Source organism: Volvox carteri, assembly GCF_000143455.1.
Source record: "Volvox carteri f. nagariensis unplaced genomic scaffold VOLCAscaffold_22, whole genome shotgun sequence".
NCBI classification, from domain to species: domain Eukaryota; kingdom Viridiplantae; phylum Chlorophyta; class Chlorophyceae; order Chlamydomonadales; family Volvocaceae; genus Volvox; species Volvox carteri.
In genome coordinates, this window is record NW_003307565.1 from 638,885 (window position 1) to 661,712 (window position 22,828).

At 51.5% G+C, this 22,828-nt stretch overlaps 3 protein-coding genes across 3 annotated transcripts; all 3 read right to left on the reverse strand.

The window, feature by feature from the left end:
* Positions 1-3,219: 3,219 nt before the first annotated feature.
* Positions 3,220-4,836, reverse strand: VOLCADRAFT_91678 (uncharacterized protein; the record flags this gene model as incomplete). Its single annotated transcript, XM_002951187.1, has 5 exons — positions 3,220-3,261; positions 3,972-4,084; positions 4,149-4,222; positions 4,420-4,621; positions 4,791-4,836. 5 exons carry the CDS (start codon positions 4,834-4,836, stop codon positions 3,220-3,222), a joined length of 477 nt encoding a protein of 158 aa, XP_002951233.1.
* Positions 4,837-8,322: 3,486 nt separating this feature from the next.
* On the reverse strand, positions 8,323-9,244 carry VOLCADRAFT_105001 (uncharacterized protein; the record flags this gene model as incomplete). The annotated part of the gene is made up of 3 exons (XM_002951188.1): positions 9,146-9,244; positions 8,535-9,061; positions 8,323-8,349 (listed from the first exon to the last, which is right to left on the reverse strand). Exons 1-3 carry the CDS (start codon positions 9,189-9,191, stop codon positions 8,323-8,325), a joined length of 600 nt encoding a protein of 199 aa, XP_002951234.1. The 5' UTR covers positions 9,192-9,244.
* A 5,442-nt stretch (positions 9,245-14,686) lies between these two features.
* Positions 14,687-15,687, reverse strand: VOLCADRAFT_105002 (uncharacterized protein; the record flags this gene model as incomplete). Its single annotated transcript, XM_002951189.1, has 3 exons — positions 15,589-15,687; positions 14,981-15,504; positions 14,687-14,713 (listed from the first exon to the last, which is right to left on the reverse strand). Exons 1-3 carry the CDS (start codon positions 15,632-15,634, stop codon positions 14,687-14,689), a joined length of 597 nt encoding a protein of 198 aa, XP_002951235.1. The 5' UTR covers positions 15,635-15,687.
* Between the last annotated feature and the right edge of the window lie 7,141 nt (positions 15,688-22,828).

The window sequence follows — 22,828 nt, forward strand, 5'->3', positions numbered from 1 at the left end:
TACATATCTTCTATGCGAAACAGTATCTCCAATGCGTGCGTGCGCAGTGCAGCACAGCACTCCCCCACAAAGCACCGCAAATAAAACTGCTGTGGTGCATTTGTCATGAAGGTGCATGGCTTCCATGCAGGGCGCATACACACGCTTGCATGCAAATTACCTAGCTACCCAGCTACCTAGCTACTTAGCTAGGGATATAGCCCAGCACACGCATGCATGCTCACCTTATGGTTGCGATGCCGCACACGTGAACCCGCTGTTCCATCAGCGCATGTTCTCTCCCCCTTGAAGCACGAACAGGCTCTTTGATAGGTCATTTCGGCCCCTCAGGCACGTTTCCTTTCCTACATGGTTCATTCAAAACGGAAATCACTGGCCCTAATAAGCCGCGTTGGCCAGGAGGGTATGGACTTTAATGCTGCAATGCTCCTCTGAAGGTGGATTCCTGCAGGTTGCGATGCCGCAACCACTGCATCCTACAGATGTATGCCGTCTGGGCATATCACGGGATCCGCATCCACCGTTCGGTTCTTTCCTGAAAAAGTCGTGATATAACAGGTGGGGACGCCCGTGCTTCCTCTTGCCTGACCGCGTCCGTGTAGTAGCTGGCTGTGAAAGGCCTCTCGAGATGCTGGTGGAGCCCCTTAGCGTGCATTTGTAGACGTGTTTTTATTATGTGTGTACCAGCTACTATGTACCAGCTACTATGTACCAGCTACTATGTACCAGCTACTACAGTCCGATGGTGTGTAGAGTTGTAGCTGTCTAGCAGGCAGACTGGCGGGCTGCTGCTGTTCAGGGCAAGTGCAGGTATGGCAGGCAGGGGTGGATACGTAAGTGGACAGAAGCCAGTGCTTGATGCTATACCGCTTGATGCTGCCAAGATATAAGCGCATACATGCACCATATCGACATACCAGCTCTATGTGACCCCAATACGCACGATAGCTCGTGGCTCGCCCAGCAGCATTCTTTCATTTATCACATCAGGGGTTGTGGCAGCTTTGTTGTAGTAAGTTCCACCTATCCATGCGTGAATGAATCAACAGAGATGGTCATCTCTATTGATATGTGTTTCGCGTTCGTTCCCGTGCTTACAGCCGTACACGACACCGTGCTTACAACCGTATACGACACATTGGTTCATCTCCCTTGGCCTGCTGCCAGTGAAACCATTTAGTTAAACGAGTTCGAAGTGCTCGGATAGTCTCTGCCAGGGAGCCAAAGGCTCGTTCCGCACAAGAGGACAAACAGACAAACACATACACCTACATACAAGCAAGCAACCTGGCAACCCAAATCTGTTGCTCCTGTTGCCGTTGCTGAAGATTTGGATATATTGGTACGCGAATGCACACGCACGCACGTTGCCCCCCGATGACGACTCATCACACCTGCTGTACGACCTGCGCAAACCTACGATGTATTAGGTCGCCTACTCTGTTGATAGGGTTCCGTTCACTTGGAAAACAGGATCCCTGACCTCGCGCAATAACCCAAAGTAATAAGCATGAGGCGCTAAATGACGCACTATGGGCGCACAGTACTACTCCATGACCTGCTGGGAGCGCGGGGTGCCAACGCATGCTGTATGTCATACCACCAAAGCATCACACAACCAGCCACTGGCGGCTGGTTGCCGCGACCATGCACTGTATTTCTGCCTTGAGCCCCATGCCGCCCTTGTAATTTCATCACAAGCCAGCCCATGCAACTGGAAGCTATCCCTCCAGCCCCGTACTACTTGCTACTCTCCCTCGCTCACGCATTGTCCAAGAAGCGGCCGCCCCCTGCTGCATGTCATAATGCATCTGTCGACTTACCGCTGCTGCCCTATTTTCTGGGAAATGCTCACCGTGCTTACGAATAAAGGGCCTCATCCCCGCATGCACCGACACGAACGTTTTTTAACCAACGCGATCAACTCTATTACTGCTTATGACCAACCTGCGACAAACCTTCGACCAACCTGCGACATAAATCCCAGCCTGCCGTACAAATAAAAAAGCTGCCACATAACTTTAAGGAAAAGTACCTCCACAACAGGGGTCGCCCACCGGACGCCTCATGCCCTCAAGGACAGCAGTTTAATAAACCCCAACCGGCTTCCGCATTCGTCCAGTCCACACATTACATGTTAACCAAAATAAAGTTTTATAGTTTTTCTAACATAACTTACCGATGGCAGCAGGCGTCCTCGTACCCAGCCGTCCTCTCGCTCCAAAGCCGTAGGTAAGGTGTACAACAAAGGTATGAGTAAAGGAATCGACAACGATACCGTTTAAGAGCGCTTGCCATACATAATGCAAGGTTATGCAGAAATTTGGGATGTGTACAGTCGCCCGTTCGAAAACCGTAACCCTGTCTACATACAGCCGCCGCAACGAATGCCATCCTACTGCTGTTGAATGAATGCACGCGGCAAGAAGCCGTACCCGCAACCATTTCACACGCCATACCTACAATACTGAAAATAAAATGTCACAGAAAGTGAACAACTCGAGGAATAATGAGTAAACCGGAGTAAATGACTATCATTGGAGAGCCAAAGCCATTTCCTTGCTTGCTCCATGTACCCGCCAAAACACCAGCCCCTTGCTTGGCATTTGCCGCAGATTCGGTCTCACTTGCAATTGAACCAATCTGCTATCCATGCTTTTGAAAGCACACCTTCCTTTCACGACTGCTATCTCCGTACCGCGGAGGAAAACCCTAAAACCCCACCCACCATAACCGAGAGGAGCCGAGATGTGATAATGGCTCACGTTGGCTAAGTAGTTTAGGAAACAATGCTGCTGCAAAAAGAGGTTAGCTTGCTCCAAAGAGGGCTAGTCACGGGCCAGCAGGTAGAAATTTGATGCGTTGGAATTTAGGGCACGGTTGGAATTATTGAGGTGCTCCGGCCCCCCCCCCCTATTTATCCATATTCCATCCCAGCCTTAGCTACAACAACCTCAAAGTTAATTAACTTTGGATCTTTATAGTGATCCGCTGCTCAGACACAACGTACCACCAGGCCCTTATACACGGGCGAATAATAGCGAGTCGTCGCAATGTGCAGAAGATCTTCTAGACTCGCTTATAGAAGCCCTCAAAGGACAAAGCACGACCCTCGAAACGCTGTCATAGCAGGGAGATAGACACAGCGGCGACAAACCTCCGGGAAGAGAACGCGGTAGCAATCCAAGCAGAGACACTACGTGGTAGGAAAAGCGCGTATTACTTGGATAGGCCAGGCAATCGGAGTGTTCGGCGTGCGGCCTGCAGATTGGCGTGAGATGTTTGAGGCGTGGATTACATAGAGAGGGCGAGGCGAGGAAAGGACTGCTAATACATGATGAAACGCAAGACACGTGCACGTACACACGCATAGGTAAACACAAACAGACATGTAAACAGCCAGGTGAAGAGGTAAAGGGCCCAAACACATAAATCGCATGGCAGACAAACAGACAGGCAAAAGCAGAAAGACGAGGAAATATGAAGACTTGCATCGTCAATCCTGAAATATGATAAATGTTTTGCCACTGTTGTGGTACTAATGGCCGAATTGAGGATGAAAAACACGTGTTATTGGAATGCCCAGCCTATAATGATATTCGTGCTGAAGAGGGATTCGATCATCAACAGAGCATGTTGGAGACCATGCAATGGGAACCCGCACGTCTGGCGAGGGTGTTGGAACGTATGTGGGCTCACCGAAACTCAATTACCCCCTTTGGACGCTAGTCTGGGCTGATGTGCGGTGTTTTCCTTTCCTCCGTGGCTTTTAGGCGTTGTAGTATTGCCCTTGGGCCTTCGGCTCGTATGGGTAGTCTTACAGGTATGGGGTCACGCACCCCCAACCATGTAACACACACACACACACAAATGGAGGCGCCATATCCAGGAATTTGCAACCCAGGAATTTGCCGCACAAAGGGTTATGCACTTGGTTTCACTCAATGGATGTCGTACGTCGTCGTACTTACCATGGCCAGGGGCGCCTTTGTTGCCGAACGAGCTTTAGGGTGTGGCTGGGGCGATGGCGGGACGTCCTGGCTCTGTCGGTATCTTGCTGGACTGGAGCCACTGCCGAGCCTTGCTGGTGGCATGGGGCTGGGCGGAAGGGGGCTGGCAGGTGCGGGCGGCGGGGTTGGCGACCGCACCTTGCGGCTTGGAGGTGGCGGCTTCTGCGAGACCGGCTTGGTTGAGGTCTTGCGCAGGGATGGAGGAGAGGCATCTGTGGCTGCGAGTGTGTCCCTAGCCGCGAAGCCGGGGGAACTGTCAATGTTTCCATTCAGGCTGTTTGCCGGCCGTTGCGCAGCAGAGCCAAAAGATCCTGAAGGTAAGGCTGGAGTGGGCAGTGCCCCGGGTTTGCTTTCGGGGGGCGGTGAGCGGCGGTCGGTGAAACACGGGATGAACGGAGCAATGAAGTACCTCCTCTCTTTTAGTGGTGGTGGTGGTGGTGGCGGTGGCGGCGGCGGCGGTGGCGGTAGTTGCAACACTAGCTTATTAGTCCCAACGGTCGTAGCTAGAAGGCCCACGCTTGCCATCGTGCCCTCCTCGCCTTTCGGGTGAAAGCCTTCGGAGGGAGTACCCGTGATGGTGATTTTCTTGGATTCGCCGCTGGCAAATGCCGCTGTGGATCGGAGTTTGAGAGGGGGGCTTTATCATTTAGCAGCAACCAGAAGACCATACTGATGACCATATTCTTTGCAAGCTTTTGGATTGCGCAAGAATGGAATGCAAGGGCTGGAAATTACAGCTCATCGCGCATCGTACAGTACCGACTCTATCGCCTTGCTTACCTCCTGCTTGCAGCAGCACAATGAAGAGGACAAGGAAATGTGCCATCGCCTTTGTTTTATACCGTTCCAGTCGATGAATTAAATCGACTTCTGTTATTACGTATTACAGCAAAGGAGCGCGCAATTGATGAAAACTGTGCCCTCGCTGCAAAGATTCTTATCTCGCTCAATAGACGATGGATAAATGTAACCTCCAACATTAGGCGCGATGACTCCCACTGGACGCCACTGGCCCACGTCCGGTGATTAAAACATCAGCAGTGCTAACACTTTCCGCTACCAATCCGATACCGTCCGAACACGGCAGGAAATCCCTACCCCATCTATCGATATCAAAATGTTACCGGCGCTGGTTTAAGCACCAACACGCATATTGTAGCCGTGCGTCCATCAGCCGTACAACTTGTTTGTACATCAGGGCGGGCGCGAAACCGGCGGCAGTTTAAGCAGTCAGGAAGCATCTACCCTAAATGTCCTAAAAGCTATAATCTCCATTTCGTTTAGAAAATTAATGATTTCCGCGATGGAAGCATGGACAAGAGCAGAATGGTTTAGGGATTCCCCGCTGTCCAGGTTATCATCGCGATCAAGCAAATACGTCTCGGCGCCCTTCCTGCTGCTTGGACATCTGAGTTCAGGGACTTCTACCTGATGTGTGTTGCTTCGTATTGCCAAAGATTGGTAGCTCGTATGCTGCATGCCTGACATCAAGGCGGAGAAGTGCATGCTAGGTACGCGCCGGGCTCATAATAATATTTCAAAGAGCATTTCCGTCAGTTTGCGGGCTAATGCTGGCCGAAGTCCAACAATCAGCAGTTAGAATAACGAGCCCGGCGGCTCAACAGGATGCAAACTGTGGCCAAACTGTGGCGCTAAAAACCCAAACCACCAGCACCGCGGCAACATCAACAAATGGAAGCGAGCGCCAGGCGGCTTATAGGAGCATATAAAAGCGCCCCCGGCACGTCATGAACACCAATTAATGTATTGCTTACCTTCATCCCTCCAGGAGGGCATACATGCGTTGATCCGTTGACTTGCCAACAACGATAATAACACGTTTGATTTTTTACAATGGGCCTGCAAGTCACGCACACTGCGGTGAACATATATCATTATGCTCGAATCTGACAACTACAGGAACTATCTACAAGATGTGCGAAAGTACAAGACGCTGCATTTGCCTTTAAGCGGGGACCTGAAGGGACTGAAAAGCTGTGCTGCGCTAGGGACATGGGCTGGGCACACTACTAACTAACAAGCAGTACATAAAACGGTACAGCATACTAGTATATGTACAATAATGCTGATCGACCTCTGGAAGGGTCATACCCGGCATGTACGTCACATGTTGCCGCGAGCCTGAGGCTTACTGTAACACGGACGGGCCGCCGCAACTCATACACACGAGCTTGCGTTGCCTGGTCTGGTTGGGTGTCTTGTTTGCCCTGATCGTCTCAGGTGCAGTAATAATGCACGGCCAACTGGCCAGCTGGCTCTACTCTTTGTGAGTCTGGGGCTCACTGTAACCACCACACACACACAGGAGCTGCGGGAGTTAGAAGAACATCAGAGAATAGCGCAATGAAGGGACAAGGACGCCAAGAAAAAGGCATACAGAAACACAAGCCGAAGGAACACATAACGAGGTAGGTCGTCGGTGGCCTGGGCGGTTTCTACGGAACTGCACGCCCGCACTGCTGCACCGTTGCATACACCGCTAAGTTTTCCCGTGCCAAGCTGCGAGGGGTTTCCGAGCAGTCTGGCCCCAGTCTTCAAACCATCCCACTCGGCTGCGATGGCTTCCTTCACATGGCCTGCCTGCAGCAATCTTCAAACGTGATGTCGTGTTTCATCACCCTCTGCTGCCATGGCGGCTTCCTTTTACTGGTGTACGGCAAGCAGATGTTGCACCTAGCTCCTTGCGTTCCCTGGCTTGGCCATGGGAACAGCCCGCCTGAAGCCATTGCATGCGATCCAACAGCGTTTTAACCTGCCCTACCACGGCCGCTTCGTTTTGAACCGGGGGGGCCCCCCACAGCCATTGAAGGCGATCCCATTGATTGTCGTGGGACTATCCACTGCAATCATTAACGAAAGCTTACGGACATTATTATTTGGCCGCTTGTGAGTAGTCATCACGGACATTATTAGCTGCTGGCTAGCTGCTGCTGCTGCTGCTACCGCTGCTGTGACAATGTGATGGATCGTGCGTGGTGGTAGATAAAAAAAAGATAAGAAATGCCATTAACGCGTTACATATTATTAGGCACTACTAAATAATGATAAGAGTGAAGTTTGTTCAAAAGGATTTGGGGTGCCGGGGTACTTCCGATACTGGCAAGAATCTTTACCCTATCTCGTCCCTGCCGCCAGACAAACCAACATATCGAATCCTGCTGAGAGCAGAAACTCTTATTGCATATATGGGAACAACGGGTCAACACGCTCAAGATTTACATGGCCTTACACAGGTAATATTGCCAATCATGGCAAATCACCTCTTCGCTCGCAGCCTTGCTTCCAGCTGCGATGTGTCACCTCCGTGTCTCCCGCGCGCCGCCCATTCCGCCCATTCACCCCATCCGACTTCAGAGTGTGGCAACTCACCACCGGCATACAAACAAATCTAGCGGATCAACGGCGCGTCAACTCAGTTCCTGGTCAGCGCTTAAGATGATTTAATCACGCCCTACACCGTCCACAAGATGGATGGCCACCTCCCAGTTCACCACCTCTCACACACCCGAGAGGTCGGCAGGCAGATTTGAACCCGGACGCGCGGGGAGCAGAAGTCAGGCCTTAATCTCTGCCAGCCGCCTGCTATTTTTATGTGCGCACTTCACGCGCTTGCAGCACCTAGAGCGATGCTTACAATTTGTAAGCCCTTGCAAAAGCTATGTTAAGAATCAATCGACGGGCATAGCGCCCCAAGCATAAATCCATTCTTATCCAATTGCAGCAGCAACTAATAACCTCATGGCCGTTATGAATGTCGTTTGTATGTAGTAATGGATTGTCGTGTGCGGTCGGCGGCGTACTGCTCGGCGTCACCAATTAACCCCTAAAAAGTAATGTCACGAGCTACGCATCAGTCTGCATATGCGATGACTATGTACACGCACGTGTCATGCGCACACGCATGCACGTGCTGAAAAGGTTCGTTCGAAATGTATATATGGATCTACTGGCGGAGGCGCTAGGATTGCAGCCTCTACCATGCTAGCTAGGAAATCAATTTAGGAGCCTGATGGTCTCTGCTAAGGAAGAATTAATGTCAGTAATCACACCAATCAACGAGCTATTATTGGAGCCTGTTCAAGATCTGAGCTCCTTTCCTCTCGCTCACGCCCCTCAAATGCGCGGCTCAACAGCAGGTCAATGCGCCCCTATATACAGTGGCTGACGGGCCCAGAGCTCACAACAACCTCCTGTTGGAGCGACAGCGGCAGCGACGTGACCTGTGCATGCCTCGTCACGCATCCACAAGGGCATGCGCATAGCACTGTGTCTAATGGCCGCCATCGGATGCCTACAGTCGGAGCAAGCGGCGGGAGGCCTGCAAGGGCGGGGATCAGCCAGGGGCGGGGAAGAAGGGGCGGGGAAGAAGGTAAATGAGGCGGATAGGCAGCGAAGCTGCAGCGAATCAGAGTGCAAGGATGGCAGGGCAGTTTTCACGCATTTGCAACGAGGTACAGGCGGCAGCAGGCGATACACCTCAATACACCTTGCTTGGATCCTTACCTTTGGTGCAGGTGACCCAGTTGCCGGTCGAGAGGTGGGCTGCGAGCTCCGAGGCCTGGGCGGGCTGCGGCTAGGGCTTGGAGGCTTGGGGCTGGGTGGTGGGGGGCTTGGAGGCGGGGGTGGCGAGGGCAGACGTGGCGGTGGCCGCATCTTCGGGGACGGTGGAGGCTTGGTGCTGGGGGCCTTTTGTTGAACTGCCTTGGTGGCGGTCTTGCGCGGTGATGGCGGTTGAGAAGGGGATTCAAATGCTGCCGTGTCCCTTCCCGCAAAGCCAGCAGGGCTGGAGGGCTGGGCTGGGCTAGGCGGCATTTCGGGCATGTCTGGCCATTGGGGGAAGTTAAAATAACACCAGACGAGGGGACCAAACGAATAGAACTTCCGCGGCGGTGGTGGCGGTGGTGGGGGTGGTGGCGGTGGTGGCGGTAGCAACGATGATGGCTGTGTAGGTTTAATGGAGGTTGAATCGGCGTTTACGATCAGATTTTCCCCTGCTCCTCTGAGTTCTCCGTCAGTGGACCCGAGGCCAACTGTTGATGGGGTGGAGCGAGAGGCGTGGTTAGCACCATTCATCTAGGTAAAAAAACACGATGTGTTGCTTGCAGAAAGCTTACCTCCGGCTTGCAACACGAGGAGGACAAGGACAGCCAGGCACCTCATTGTGCTCTATCTATGTCCTCCAGCGAGCAAATGAAGTTGTAAAATTAACGCAGTCCGGTGCGTGTAAGCTAATAACTGCGCAGCACTCAGGCACGATGGAGCTAGAGAATGTTTGTGCAGCTGGCTTTCAAGCAGCTTCTGTTCTACCAATGGAGTGGTAAGCGTTCGACTCCTCTATACAGAAGTAAGGCAATTCGCTCAACGTTACAGCTTGTTACAAGCTATATGTTAGTAAACAGCTTGATTGCTGGTCTGGTTTTACGAATTTAAATGTTTTGGATACTACTGAATGTGGTAAGACGCCAGCCTTTATACTGTATCGCTTTACCCTACTACACTCATTGTACGGACTGGACCTGTGCGAACGGGCTGGTGCAACATACTTTGTGCTGTGCACAACGGGCAGTTCACTAACAGCAGCAGACATCAGTGGGCAATATATGATATAAAATATTATAATTAACATACAATGCAGGATTTAGGCAGCTGGTGAGCTAAGAATTTGCGTTATCGACGATTCGTGACATATGTATGTTCCTCCGCGGTGTGCTTGTCGTCACGTACGTTTCTACATATACAATTTATCTTAGATATTAGTTCCTTAATTTTTAGGTAGCTGGAAAAATGGCGCCCGCCACGCATAATCGATGCAGCATTTCGCGGGTAGCACCAGACAATCCCACGGGCTGGCTGAAAATAATAATTAGAAACAAATAATAAGTTATATTGTAATGGCGTGAGATGGTCACCCATCACTTTTCACGGGAAGGGTAGGAAGGGCACGAGCAGTGGCAGTATACCGACTAAGCGTCCTTTTTCAAATAGCGCATGGCGGTGTCCTGTATTATGTTCTAGGTAATCACAATAAATCATTCATTTTAACCACGTACAAATGTAGGCCAACCGATTCTGCAGTCACAAACATGCATGGCTGAGTAATTACGAATGGCATGCAGGAACATCATCATCATCATCATCATCATCATCATCATCATCATCCCAACATGTTCAAAACGATACGCCCTGGAGAAGCATGGAATTGCGAAAACTTTTCTTAACTGACGCCGCTTTCGTCAATAGGCTTTCCTGTTTTGGCAGCAGGACGGAGTTCAGTTGCAGTAGTTTATTTGGACCTATCCACCTTTACTTCCGAGCACTCGTCAACCCAACGTGTACATTGGTAGTTAATACACAAGTTAGTAACTAGCCATAATGAATGACCTGCGAGTACGACACCACGAGCAGTGCGTTGTGTTTTTGTTATATCCCAGCTGGCAAAGGCAGTGAGATGTCATCTTCCATCTGAATACATATGGACGGGGGCAGCAAATGCATGACATGTTATGGAGGATGTTTGTCCTTTGAGTTTCCAAAAATCCTCCAAACGGCATAGCGGCACGGGGCTTATTTTCAGCTATTGTCGCGTATTTGACTTTCAGCATGCGCACGATTATGACCGAGGCCCCACCCCTGGCACTAGCCAGGTTCCTCTCGGAAGTCTGGGAGACCCGGCACGTTGCTTTAAGGCGCTTCATGCTCAAGCGGACGAGTGAGGACGATGATGGTCCACCATGTAACCGCACTAAAAACGATTTACCGTCCATGGGCCCCCCGGCTTTTACGGACACCCCCGCACTTGTGCGGAACTGGTAACTTGTAACTTGCAACTTGCAGTAACTTGCAACTTGTAACTTGTAACTTGTAACTTGCAACTTGCAGTAACTTGTAACTTGCAACTTGCAGTAACTTGCAACTTGCAGTAACTTGCAACTTGCAGTAACTTGTAACTTGTAACTTGTAGTCGTACAAGCGGGACGCGGGAGCCTGCATGGTTTAATGTGCGCCGTCATATCCGTCAAGTAATGGGTTATGGATTGTTGTGAGTGAATGGGTGTTCACGCAACGTTTTTCCACAGGGGCCAGGCCGGTCAGGGATTAATGAATGTTGGGGATGGGGGGAGTCGGTCAGAGGCCCCCTCCCCCACCCCATCAGCATTGAGCGTACAGCAGCGTCCGTACAATCGTTTGCGAGTCGCGCATGGGGCTGTGTCTGTGGTGCAACGACGCAAATCTAGTCGTAAGCAAGTACCGTGATGCGTGTGTCGTACATGGAGCCGTGTCTCTCGCAGCCATAGCACAGCATAACATCACATGCATGTGCTCATAAAAGCAGCAAGGAAAGATCATCGGTGCCTTCACGACCAACTTGCTGCTGCTGGTCATCACCCAACGTCTTCAGTTTGTAATTTGGAGGCTAAGAGAGTTTATTTTTGGAAGGGGGACAAGTAGCCCTTCGGTTCCCCGCTCCCGTCTCACATGAGATGGTTTCAATTCAGGGCGGATTTCCATGGCGTATACGTTGTGTACGGCTATTCGGGACAGCACAACCCATGAAGGGACGATGGGGGGAGGAGGGGGGATGGATGGGGGGGGATGGATGGGGGAAAGGGTGGTTGGACCTCTCCTTCCCTATGAAGTGGGGGGGAAAACTTGGGGAAAACCCTGGTGGGTTCCGGCAACGGACGGGAAATGACTGGAGCCCGTTAACACTTCTATTAAATTTGCTTCCAGGAGCACTAGAACGAGTCCGTCTTAACGAACAGAAGCGAGCCTCCCGACATGCTACCGTTAGTAAGCTGGTCCCAATGACCTTGACCACCAAACAATGTTGTACATTAATGTGCGAGTAAAGCACTTCAAGCTACTCGCCCCTGTACAGTACCTAGGCAATCCGCCTACATGGTCAGGGGCTGCATTTGCTCCTTCTTCCATTTCCCCCCCCCCCCCCACACACACACACTAGTCCTAATCCCCCCAGACCAGATCGCAACGGACCGCCGAAAAGCTGATTACAGGGCACGATGGAGGATGGCGACAGCAGGTTATGGCCAATCGGCACTCTGGATCCATCGTGCTATATGTGCTTATGATGCTTGATGGATCGAGATTCGCACCACGCTGGATTGGTGGCGATTGCTGAACCCTCTGTCCCTGCGGATGTTCGGGTGAAAGGATGAGGAGGGATCCTAGAAGGCAGGATCAACCGCCTTGGACTTCCAGTTCGTACGGTGTAGTACAGTATGGAAATAGTGGATGGTGCTGTATAGTGATAAATCGTAGAAATGATCATGTGTTCAGGTGGCCCAGAAGCCTCCCGCTCTGTAACAATTCAATTCGAAATATGTTCTTATAAAACCCTTTAAGGCCTTCTGCGCGCCAGGCACCTCACGTACATGGTCCTATCCGCTATGAGCATTTGTCGCATGCTTCGGAGTCCGCCTCAGCAGCCACAGTGGTTGGGGGTCCGGCCTGAGCACTTTCATTTCCCCTACCTTGGACTGCCCGCCTCACGTAAACGGCAGGTGTTGTTTGTTTCGTACCGCGTGCGTCGCGTGTATGGCCGACCCGAGGGTAGCTTTAAGCTGCACCGGTTGGTGCCTGTAGTAGCTGGTACACAGTACGGCTTCTACAAATACGCGCGTAGCGTGACCACCAGCATCTCGAGAGGCCTTTTCAGTGGCCAGCTACTACAGCGCCTGCCTACTGTGTCTTGCTTTGTGTGTCGTCCGGCAACATTGTGCTACCGTTCTTTCCTTTTCTTCACGCACGCAGTCATTCAGGCCCCCTTGCGGTATGCGGCCCCCCTTGCGGTATGCGGCCCCCCTTGCGGTATGCGGGCCCCCTTGCGGTATGCGGCCCCCCTTGCGGTATGCGGCCCCCCTTGCGGTATGCGGCCCCAATCCCAGCCAGAGCAAATGGACTAAGGATGGAACGACTAGGCGACTGTAACACGGTAATGGTGGTCTGCGTGGCTGCATTATTGGTGAACATGCTGTGTTAGGGGCAGGACATCATATCATAGGCCCCGCTTGCTATCCGCACGCTTCTGCTGTCATTCTCTGTTATATCACGACTTCAGAAAAGTACCGATCGGCGGATGTAGATCCCGTGATAAGCCGGGGCCTTAAGATCCTCAGAGGCGCACGTTGCTGTGAGGTCACCGTTAGGTGTAACTGCTAACCGTTGCTTCACAACAAGGAAAGATTTGGAACACAGAGTAATGGCATTTTGGCGTACGAGATATCTGTATCAACTATCCTAAAAAGCTTGCATGACGAGGTTGAGATGCAACGAACGAAGGCCCTTATCGCCCTGTCGTGCCTCCACTGCAAAGACAACGCATTTATTAAGGATGGCCCACCCCGACCATAGTATCATTTACATACAATTCGGCATTAAGAATATCAAAAAATTACATCGTTACATGAACCAGCATCACCACTCCCCGTCTACGTGGTTGCTCCTACCGGCATGTTCCCTACCTGCCCTACCCTCTGGCCCAACATGCCAAGCTGTAGTAGCTGGTACGCAGTACGGCACACATATCAACGACAAATACGCGCAAAGCGCTCGACCAGCATCTCGAGAGGCCTTTTCAACGGCCAGATACCACACAAGCAAGGCGGTCGTGACGACAATTAACAACCTATGAGTTAAATTCCACTAGCCAATCAATTAAAGCCATGCAGAAAGCATCTAAAATCATGTTTACCTAAAATCCTCAATCAATGAACGTGCATCATGCCTACGTGGGCATGCATCACCCGCCCCTACGTGTACGTGCATCCCATGATGAATGATTTCATCATCATTCAAATCCACCGTGGATGTGACAACCAGCACTTGCATGCAGCGTCGGCAACCTCACGCCCTCGCCTAACGCATGCTGCTTTTGTAATGGAATTGTCACGTTACGCGGAATATTCTAAACAGGATATAAAAGTAATGTCGCGAGCTACGCATCAGTCTGCATGTACGATGACTATGTACACGCACGTGTCATGCGCACACGCATGCACGTGCTGAAAAGGTGCCTTCGAGCTATAGATATGGATCTACTGACGAAGGCGCTAGGACTGCAGCCTCTACATTGCTAGCTAGGAAATCAATTTAGGAGCCTGATGGTCTCTGCTAAGGAAGAATTAATGTCAGTAATCACACCAATCAATGAACTATCATTGGAGCCTGTTCACGACCTGCAAACCTCTCCTCTAGCTAGAGCTATAGCTCAGATTTAAGTAGCTTAAACAAACTACTCAACCTCATCACTTTCCGTATCCAAGGCACCCTGCACTACGTGCGCGCACGGTAGGACGGTAGATCCTGAGCAAGACACCACATACAATCCAAGACCATCAGGATACCAGCTATAGATGACACCACCCTATTCTCCCCCACCACTACCGACGCGTTGGTACGCATTGCCGCCTGCCAGATTGAGCTTTCCAACATGCTGCACGCAATCAGGAAACGCAGCACAGCTCGGTTTGGCAGCACTGAGTCAATGAGCCCCTATATACGGTGGCTGACGGGCCCAGAGCTCACAACAACCTCCTGTTGGAGCGACAGCGGCAGCGACATGACCTGTGCATGCCTCGTCATGCATCCACAAGGGCATGCGCATAGCACTGTGTCTAATGGCCGCCATCGGATGCCTACAGTCGGAGCAAGCGGCGGGAGGCCTGCAAGGGCGGGGATCATTTCCAGGGGCGGGGAAGAAGGTAAATGAGGCGGATAGGCAGCGAAGCTGCAGCGAATCACAGTGCAAGGCTGGCAGGGCATTTTTGTGCACAAGTAGCTGCACGTGGCAAGGAGCAGGCTGCTACAGATCCCAGCAGGATTTCTGAATGGATAACCACATGAACGAGGGGTCTATATCTGCACAGAAATCCCACACATGGTGCCGATATACAAGCCGTAACTTCCATCATCATGATCCAGTTTTTTACCTTTGGTGCAGGTGACCCAGTTGTCGGTCGGGAGGTGGGCTGCGAGCTCCGAGGCCTGGGCGGGCTGCGGCTAGGGCTCGGAGGCTTGGGGCTGGGTGGTGGGGGGCTTGGAGGTGGGGGTGGCGAGAACAGACGTGGTGGCGGCCGCATCTTCGGGGACGGTGGAGGCTTGGTGCTGGGGGGCTTTTGTTGAACTGCCTTGGTGGCGGTCTTGCGCGGTGATGGCGGTTGAGAAGGGGATTCAAATGCTGCCGTGTCCCTTCCCGCAAAGCCAGCAGGGCTGGAGGGCTGGGCTGGGCTAGGCGGCATTTCGGGCATGTCTGGCCATTGGGGGAAGTTAAAATAACACCAGACGAGGGGACCAAACGAAGAGAACTTCCGCGGCGGTGGTGGCGGTGGTGGTGGTGGCGGTGGTGGCGGTAGCAACGATGATGGCTGTGTAGGTTTAATGGAGGTTGAATCGGCGTTTACGATCAGATTTTCCCCTGCTCCTCTGAGTTCTCCGTCAGTGGACCCGAGGCCAACTGTTGATGGGGTGGAGCGAGAGGCGTGGTTAACACCATTCATCTAGATAAGAAAACACGATGTGTTGCTTGCAGAAAGCTTACCTCCGGCTTGCAACACGAGGAGGACAAGGACAGCCAGGCACCTCATTGTGCTCTATCTATGTCGTCCAGCGAGCAAATGCAGTTGTAAAATAAACGCAGTCCGGTGCGTGTAAGCTAATAACTGCGCAGCACTCAGGTACGGTGGAGCTAGAGGATGTTTGTGCAGCTGGCTTTCAAGCAGCTTCTGTTCTACCAATGGAGTGGTAAGCGTTTTAATCCTCTATTCAGAAGTAAGGCAAATTCGCTAAACGTCACAACTTGTTACAAGCTATATGTTAGTAAACAGCTTGATAGCCGGCGTCGCTTACAGTTTATATGAACTATGTTCGGATACAACAGATTGTGATTTCCGGCGAGAGGCCAGCCTTTATAATGCATAGCTTAATCCATTGTACGGAGAACCAGCGGTTAGCTGCAACATACTTCGTGATGAACGCAACGGGCAGCTCGTGACAAGCGGCATACATTTACGGGCATATATATATGTAGCATTCTCTTGTTAATTTGCAAGTTTTTATCCCATCAACGAGCTGTGTGTTTTGTTAACCCGCGAGCCATGACATGGCCGTTGTTAGGCGCACTATCACAAGCATGAAAGGCAGCTGCTTTAAAGTAACATTAATATTCATGAGTTTGATTCCTTTCATGTAAATTAGCTACTATGATATGTTACAGCCCCATGCTGTTTGTGCTAATGGCCTGCTCATGGGTAGAGCGCCCGCCATTTGCAAGCTACGCCCTACAGAATGTTGCAGCATCCGCAGGCTGGTAAAAATCACCAGTAATCAAGACCCAGTAATTACTGCAGTTGACAATTAAGCGCACGGCCGCATGACACATGTCACGTTCTACAATTGCAGACAGCAGCAGCAGCAGCAGCAGCAGCAGAACGCCTAGGGGAGGTGGCAGTACCGAGCAACCGACCATATTCCTTCGGCACATGGGGGTGCCAGGTAATATGGCACCCGGCTTTGACAGCTGTGCAGTGATTGAACTAACGGAACTAACGGAACTAAGGGATGGCTAATTCTGTGATCAGAAGGGGTGCGGTTTTCAAATGGAAGGGGCCAGCAGGACTGCTCTTGTAATGTGAGTCGGCTTATGGACTGCTCTTGCAAAGTGTGTTGACTCCCCCGACCACTCTCTGCACAGCGAGACAGCCCAGCAGTTTGCTCACATGTGGCCACGTGATGGGCCTGCACGGATTCAAAGGGAACCCTGTTGTGTGTGTGTGTGTTACATGGTTGGGGGTGCGTGACCCCATACCTGTAAGACTACCCATACGAGCCGAAGGCCCAAGGGCAATACTACAACGCCTAAAAGCCACGGAGAAAAGGAAAAAAACACCGCACATCAGCCCAGACTAGCGTCCAAAGGGGGTAATTGAGTTTCGGTGAGCCCATATACGTTCCAACATCCTCGCCAGACGTGTGGGTTCCCATTGCATGGCCTCCAACATACTCTGTTGATGATCGAATCCCTCTTCAGCACGAATATCATTATAGGCTGGGCATTCCAATAACACGTGTTTTTCATCCTCAATTCGGCTATTAGTACCACAACAGCGGCAAAACCGCTGCCCCCTGGGGACATGGTGCTTGCCCCTTCGTGCTCTGTTTGCCTCCAAAGCCCAGCAACATAAACGAAACTGCATTAGCTTACGATGTGCTAAACGAGGAATGAAAACCTTAGCATGTGTTGGCCACATGGCGGCTGCGGCTCCCGAAAAGGGCAGCCCCATCCAGTGCTTATACTTCGCCATTTGCACTCCCGGTTGCTTCCCATCTGATGGGTACTCCTCTGGCAAGACAGCCAGACGCGTATGGTCCCAGCCACTCATCAAACGCTCTCTTAGTGCCGTTATTATCGCTCCTTCTGGTAGAGGTCTACTCAGCAACCAGTCAACACGCTCCTTTACCCCCACGACTTCTTGCGGTATTCCGCTCCAAATGTTGCACTCCAAGAAGGAAAACAGTCGTAACATTGAGATTCCCCACCCTGTTGTAAATCCATGTGTTTGTGTGCATGAGTTTTTTGTATTTCATCCAATAGGTAGGCTTGTCTGGAACCTGGATCTGGAGCAACTGCAACATAGACAGTTGGTAGTCCAGGGCAGTCAGTACAAGAATGCAACCCGTTCAGTTATCACTCTCTTAAAAGGTAGGAATAGATTTTCCTATTTATGATAGAGATAACTGAACTGAAAGTACTTTGGAGATTTACATGACCGCCTGCAAGTAACCCTTGCCACCCTGCTATTGTCACGGGCCAATTTACACTGGCTTCGAGGAAGCCGATACAGCCTTATCCTGGCTTCAGGGAAGCCGACACCCCTATGGCATAAAACAGGAGGTAAACCCCCCTTAAGCGTTACCCAGGGGGTAGGGCCCTACCCCGGGGTAAGTGGTTACCCATGTGGGTTTGTACGAAGGGAGGTGGGAAACCTAACCCCGGGGTAGGGGTAACCCCTTACCGAGGGGTACAGAGGAAGTCGGGGTAATACACTACCGGGGTCCCATTAATTGTGCACTGGATTGGTGGACATATATGTCTGCATGTGTGGATGGAAGTGTATAGAGCGGCATGCACGTATGTGTGCACACATAGACAGGCGATATAGGCATATGCGCTCACATAGACGGATGAGACAGCTGTGCATGCACATGTACATGTACATGTAGGCAGGTGAGACAGGGATGTCCTACATGCAATTGACACCTGCATACGGCCCCCACCAGCATACGCCGCCCACCTGCATACGGCCCCCACTTGCATACGGCAGACGGCTGGCAGAGGTTAAGGCCTGACTTCTGCCCCCGGAATGTCCGGATTCGAATCCGCCTGCCAACTCCTCGTGTATGTGAGGAGTGTTGAAACAGGAGGTTGTCCCCCACCTGGTGGACCCTGAAGGACTATATCTCGCGAGCTCAACAGGAACAGAGTTGAGGCACCAATGTTCCTCTAGATCTGATTGTATGCTGGTGGTGAGTTGCTGAACTCTACAAATATATTCTGAAGCCGGATGGGGTGAATGGATCAGGGTGCCCCTCTCGCAGGGGATAGCAGGGAACTGCCTTGGGAGAGGGGACCGGTGGTGAAGCTTAACCACTCTGTAACAACATATGGCCCTGACCTGCATATGACCCCCTCCAGCATACGGCCCCTCAGGTATGCCCCTCAGGTAGGCTACCTACATACGGCCCCCACCAGAGCTTCCGGGTTCGATCCCAGGCACACTTGAAAAAATGGGTTAACCTGTTTATTAACATGTTCGCCAAAATGTTTCCGGAGACGGCATAGGTGGAGGTAGTAAAGTTGAGGCCTGGGTCTTGATGCCAGGCCATGGGAACGTGCAAGGATCTTGTTATATCACCATTTCAGAAAAGTGGATGCGGACCCGTGATATGCCCAGGATACTTCAAGGTCCGAGGACTTTCACCAATTGGAGAGCCTATTGGCAAACTCCCCCATGTTGTGGGTTTCGGAGCCTTCTTCCCTTTAGCCTCGCCTTCACAGCCAGCTGGCCAGCTGGCTCTATTCTTCCTGGAGCGCACTGTAACCACCACACGCACATGTAAGATCTCGATACATGAATGAAGTTAATCTGTGTAGCAAGTGTGTATGGTGTAAGTAGAGGCGGAGATAGACAGTCTCTGGCTGTGTGTGCGTGGTTGTTACAGTGGGCTTTAGACTCACGAAGCGTAGCGCCAGTGGGCCAGCAGGCCGTGCATTACTACACCTGAGACGATCAGGGCAAACAAGACACCCACCCAGACCAGGCAACGCAATGCCACCTAGATAGACAGCAGAAGGCGAACCCGGAGGGAAGAAGGCTCCGAAACCCACAAACGCTGGGGAATTTGCCATCGTGGCTTTCATGTCCAAACCTCCCCGGCAGCCTCATAGTAGGCTTGGGGTCATACGTACTAAATTGATGTTGCAATCCAGCGATGAAGATTTCATACAGAGCTCGCCACAACAAGCCAACAAGGGCTATCAATTAATATCGCCAATGCGGGAGTTCAAAGGCGGCCTCATGATAAGAAGGACCTACACAATATTTCATTTTTTATTTTTTCGCCTATGTTTTCTATTAGTTTGTATTATTGCGGAAACATGCGGCTGGCATCAGGCGATCCGTACGTGTACGTGTACGGACAGCAGCGAATGTTTTTTCTCCCGTGCACGAGGCAACTTATCAGCACTTCGTTGCGACACGCCAGTCAGGTACCACATGTATAAGAGATGTATTAAACTCTGGATAAACTCTCTAAGAGCGCACCGCTTCCATTTCGCTACATCCTCTGCCACCTGCCCGCGTCTGCCACATCCTTTACCTGCTCTTCACTTCCTCTCCTTACGCTCTCTCATAACAGAGATAATTTCTGTGCTATTTAATGGCACTAAGAAATCCCAACAATAAGTAAGCTGCGAAGTAGTTCAAACAGAAAGGCTAGATCGTCCAACAATAGATCCAACAACACAGGTCATCAATTAAACACCGGATGCCATCATCAACAGCAGCACATGTACGCAATTGGCAAACAGCTAGGATATGCTGGTGTCTGCTATGAGATTGCTTCCATATGCATGCATGTATTGTGACCGGTGCTCTGCAATTTCTTTTATTATGACGCAGTGAGTCCCATGCAACCATACATCGATACCGATTCACAGTTGCAAAAGCAGAAGTCTTGCTAAGGTGCCCAAAATGCAATGGAAGCACGAGATGGCGGTACCGGCCAGTATTGGCTATGCCCCGGGTATTTTTCGACAATATTCGGATGATGTCATAATCGTAGATACAGACATAGACAGGCACAGACAGAGGCACAGACAGAGACATATACAGAGGCACAGACAGAGGCACAGACAGAGACATATACAGAGGCACAGACAGAGGCACAGACAGAGGCAGAGACAGAGGCACAGACAGAGGCACAGACAGAGACAGAGGCAAAGACAGACACACCGGCAGAGGCACAGATAGAGAATAGACAGAGACACAAACACAGCTCCTGGTCTCTCCAAAAGAAACACCCTTACGACAGTGGCATCGGTAGATAGAATGCCAGCTCTCAAAAATTAGATTCATGGGTGGTTGTCAATTTACCTTGTGAGGTTTGACCCTGTAGGGTCCAAAATAAGCCAAAATAAGCTACCTCCACGCCACCTCAGGACACGTACTGCAGACGCTCCGCCGCTAGGCCCCCAAAGCCCCTTGCATCTCCTGTTCTAACCTTGCAATCGTCTAATTCCAACGGTTATTGTTCGAACAGGATAATGATGCCAGCAGTGGGTCCTGCACCCCAACCCCACATATGTACGTGGCCGCCAAGTCCTCGGGATTCCTGTAGTAGCTGGTACACAGTACGGCTATACAAATACGCGCTAAGCGCGACCACCAGCATCTCGAGAGGCCTTTTCAGCGGCCAGCTACTACAATTCCGGACTCGGTGACAAGTCCTAAGAGGCGCCTTTACTAACAAGAGCGCTAAGTGCGGCCGCTGCGGCATGCTGGGTACACTGGAGGCGGTGTATTAGGATATTCTTTGTACAGCCCCTGTTTCCCTAATATGCGCCACTGAACGCCCGAAGTCGGAGCAGGCGGCGGGAGGCCTGGGGCGGCGTGGAAGGGGGTTATGATACTGTTGGGTGAGCCTGTATTTAATATACTGGTGATGGGAAATGGCTCAAAAAGGAGGTATTCGTACATATAGGAGAGTATATTCATACATCTGGAGCTGACAATGGGGGACTATCATGCGCATTCCCGTGTGTCGTCCGTTGTCACGTGTTGTGTATGCCACATATACGAGTCACAGGACGAGCAACTTGGACAGGCGGTTGCCAAGCACAAGGACACATGGACGAGCAGGGCAGGGCACGCAAGCAGGCAGCAGCAGTTTGTCCAGCCGTACACAGCAATGAAACGTCCCCTTAGGAACACCATGCGAGCTGCCTCCAAACAGAGAGCCGTACATATGTACTGCCGTACATATGTACTGCAACCCAAAAGCCAGTCCTGGAGCACAGCCCAAGTAAGACCCTCACCTTTAATGCAGGCGAGCCGGTGGCTAGTCGCGGTGAGGTTTGCAGCCTGGGCGACGGAGGGGGCTTCGTCATCCTGGGCCGGCCTGGGCTGGGGCTTGGACTCGGAGGCTTAGGGCTGAGTGGCGGGGGGCTTGGAGGCGTGGGTGACGAGGGCAGATGGGGCAGTGGGGGCGTTTGCGGCGGTAGTGGTTGAGAAGGAGATTCAAATACGGCCACATCCCTTCCCGCAAAGCCAGCAGAGCTGGAGAGCTGGTCCTGGTCGAGCGGCATTTGAGGCATGTCTGGCCATTCCGGCCTGTTAAGATAGCACCAAATGAACGGCGCAAACGAGAAGAAGTGACGCAGCGGCGGCGGTGGCGGTGGTGGCGGTGGCGGTGGCGGTGGTAGCAATGACGACGGCTGTGCCGAATTATCGCCTCCGTCAGCATTGTTGGCATTTGCTATCGACGCTTTGGTCATATCTGTTTCCGCGAAGCCACCTGTAAGGAAGGTGGGGAGTGTGGCAGAGAAACGGAGATATGTTGAAAAGGTTGAGGAGAGGAATTTGGACAGTGCAATGGGCAGAAATTGTGAAACAGGGAAAAGTAAATCCATTTCTGAAGGCAATGCCTGGACTTCAAGTGTGCGCTGATATGACAAGTTTATGGACGTGCACCGAAATGGCTGGGTTGGGGTTAACTTTCCATACGCGGCGCTGCGTCGCGCTGCTCGCTTGCGCTGCGAGCGAGGCATGGCACCTAGATGGTGTCCGTGCCATTAAGGTTGGATAGCAGGATTGAGGTATGTCGTTACATTTCAACCGCGTGGTTTACCCCTTGCGAATGGCATGCCCGCTGTTCGGATCAACCGGCAACCGAAGCAATCGCCTCGCCAGTCAACTGCTTCGACTTACCTCCTGCTTGCAGCAATACGAGGGCCAGAACAATTATGTATTCCATTACGCTAAATATTTGGTCTCTCCTTGTTTTTTTCTGTTGGGCTCCTTGCTCAGCGTCACGGAATCGCTATGCTTGGAAAGCAGACACTTTTCACGCTTGATGGTTTTTTTCCTTTGAGGAAAAATAATTTAATATTTTATTCCCCTGCATCAATGCAAGGAGCATGGATGTATATATTCTCCTATCGCTATCGTACGGTACTTCACAACGTACTGCCAGCATGCTCAGGTTGTATTTCGGTTATAATC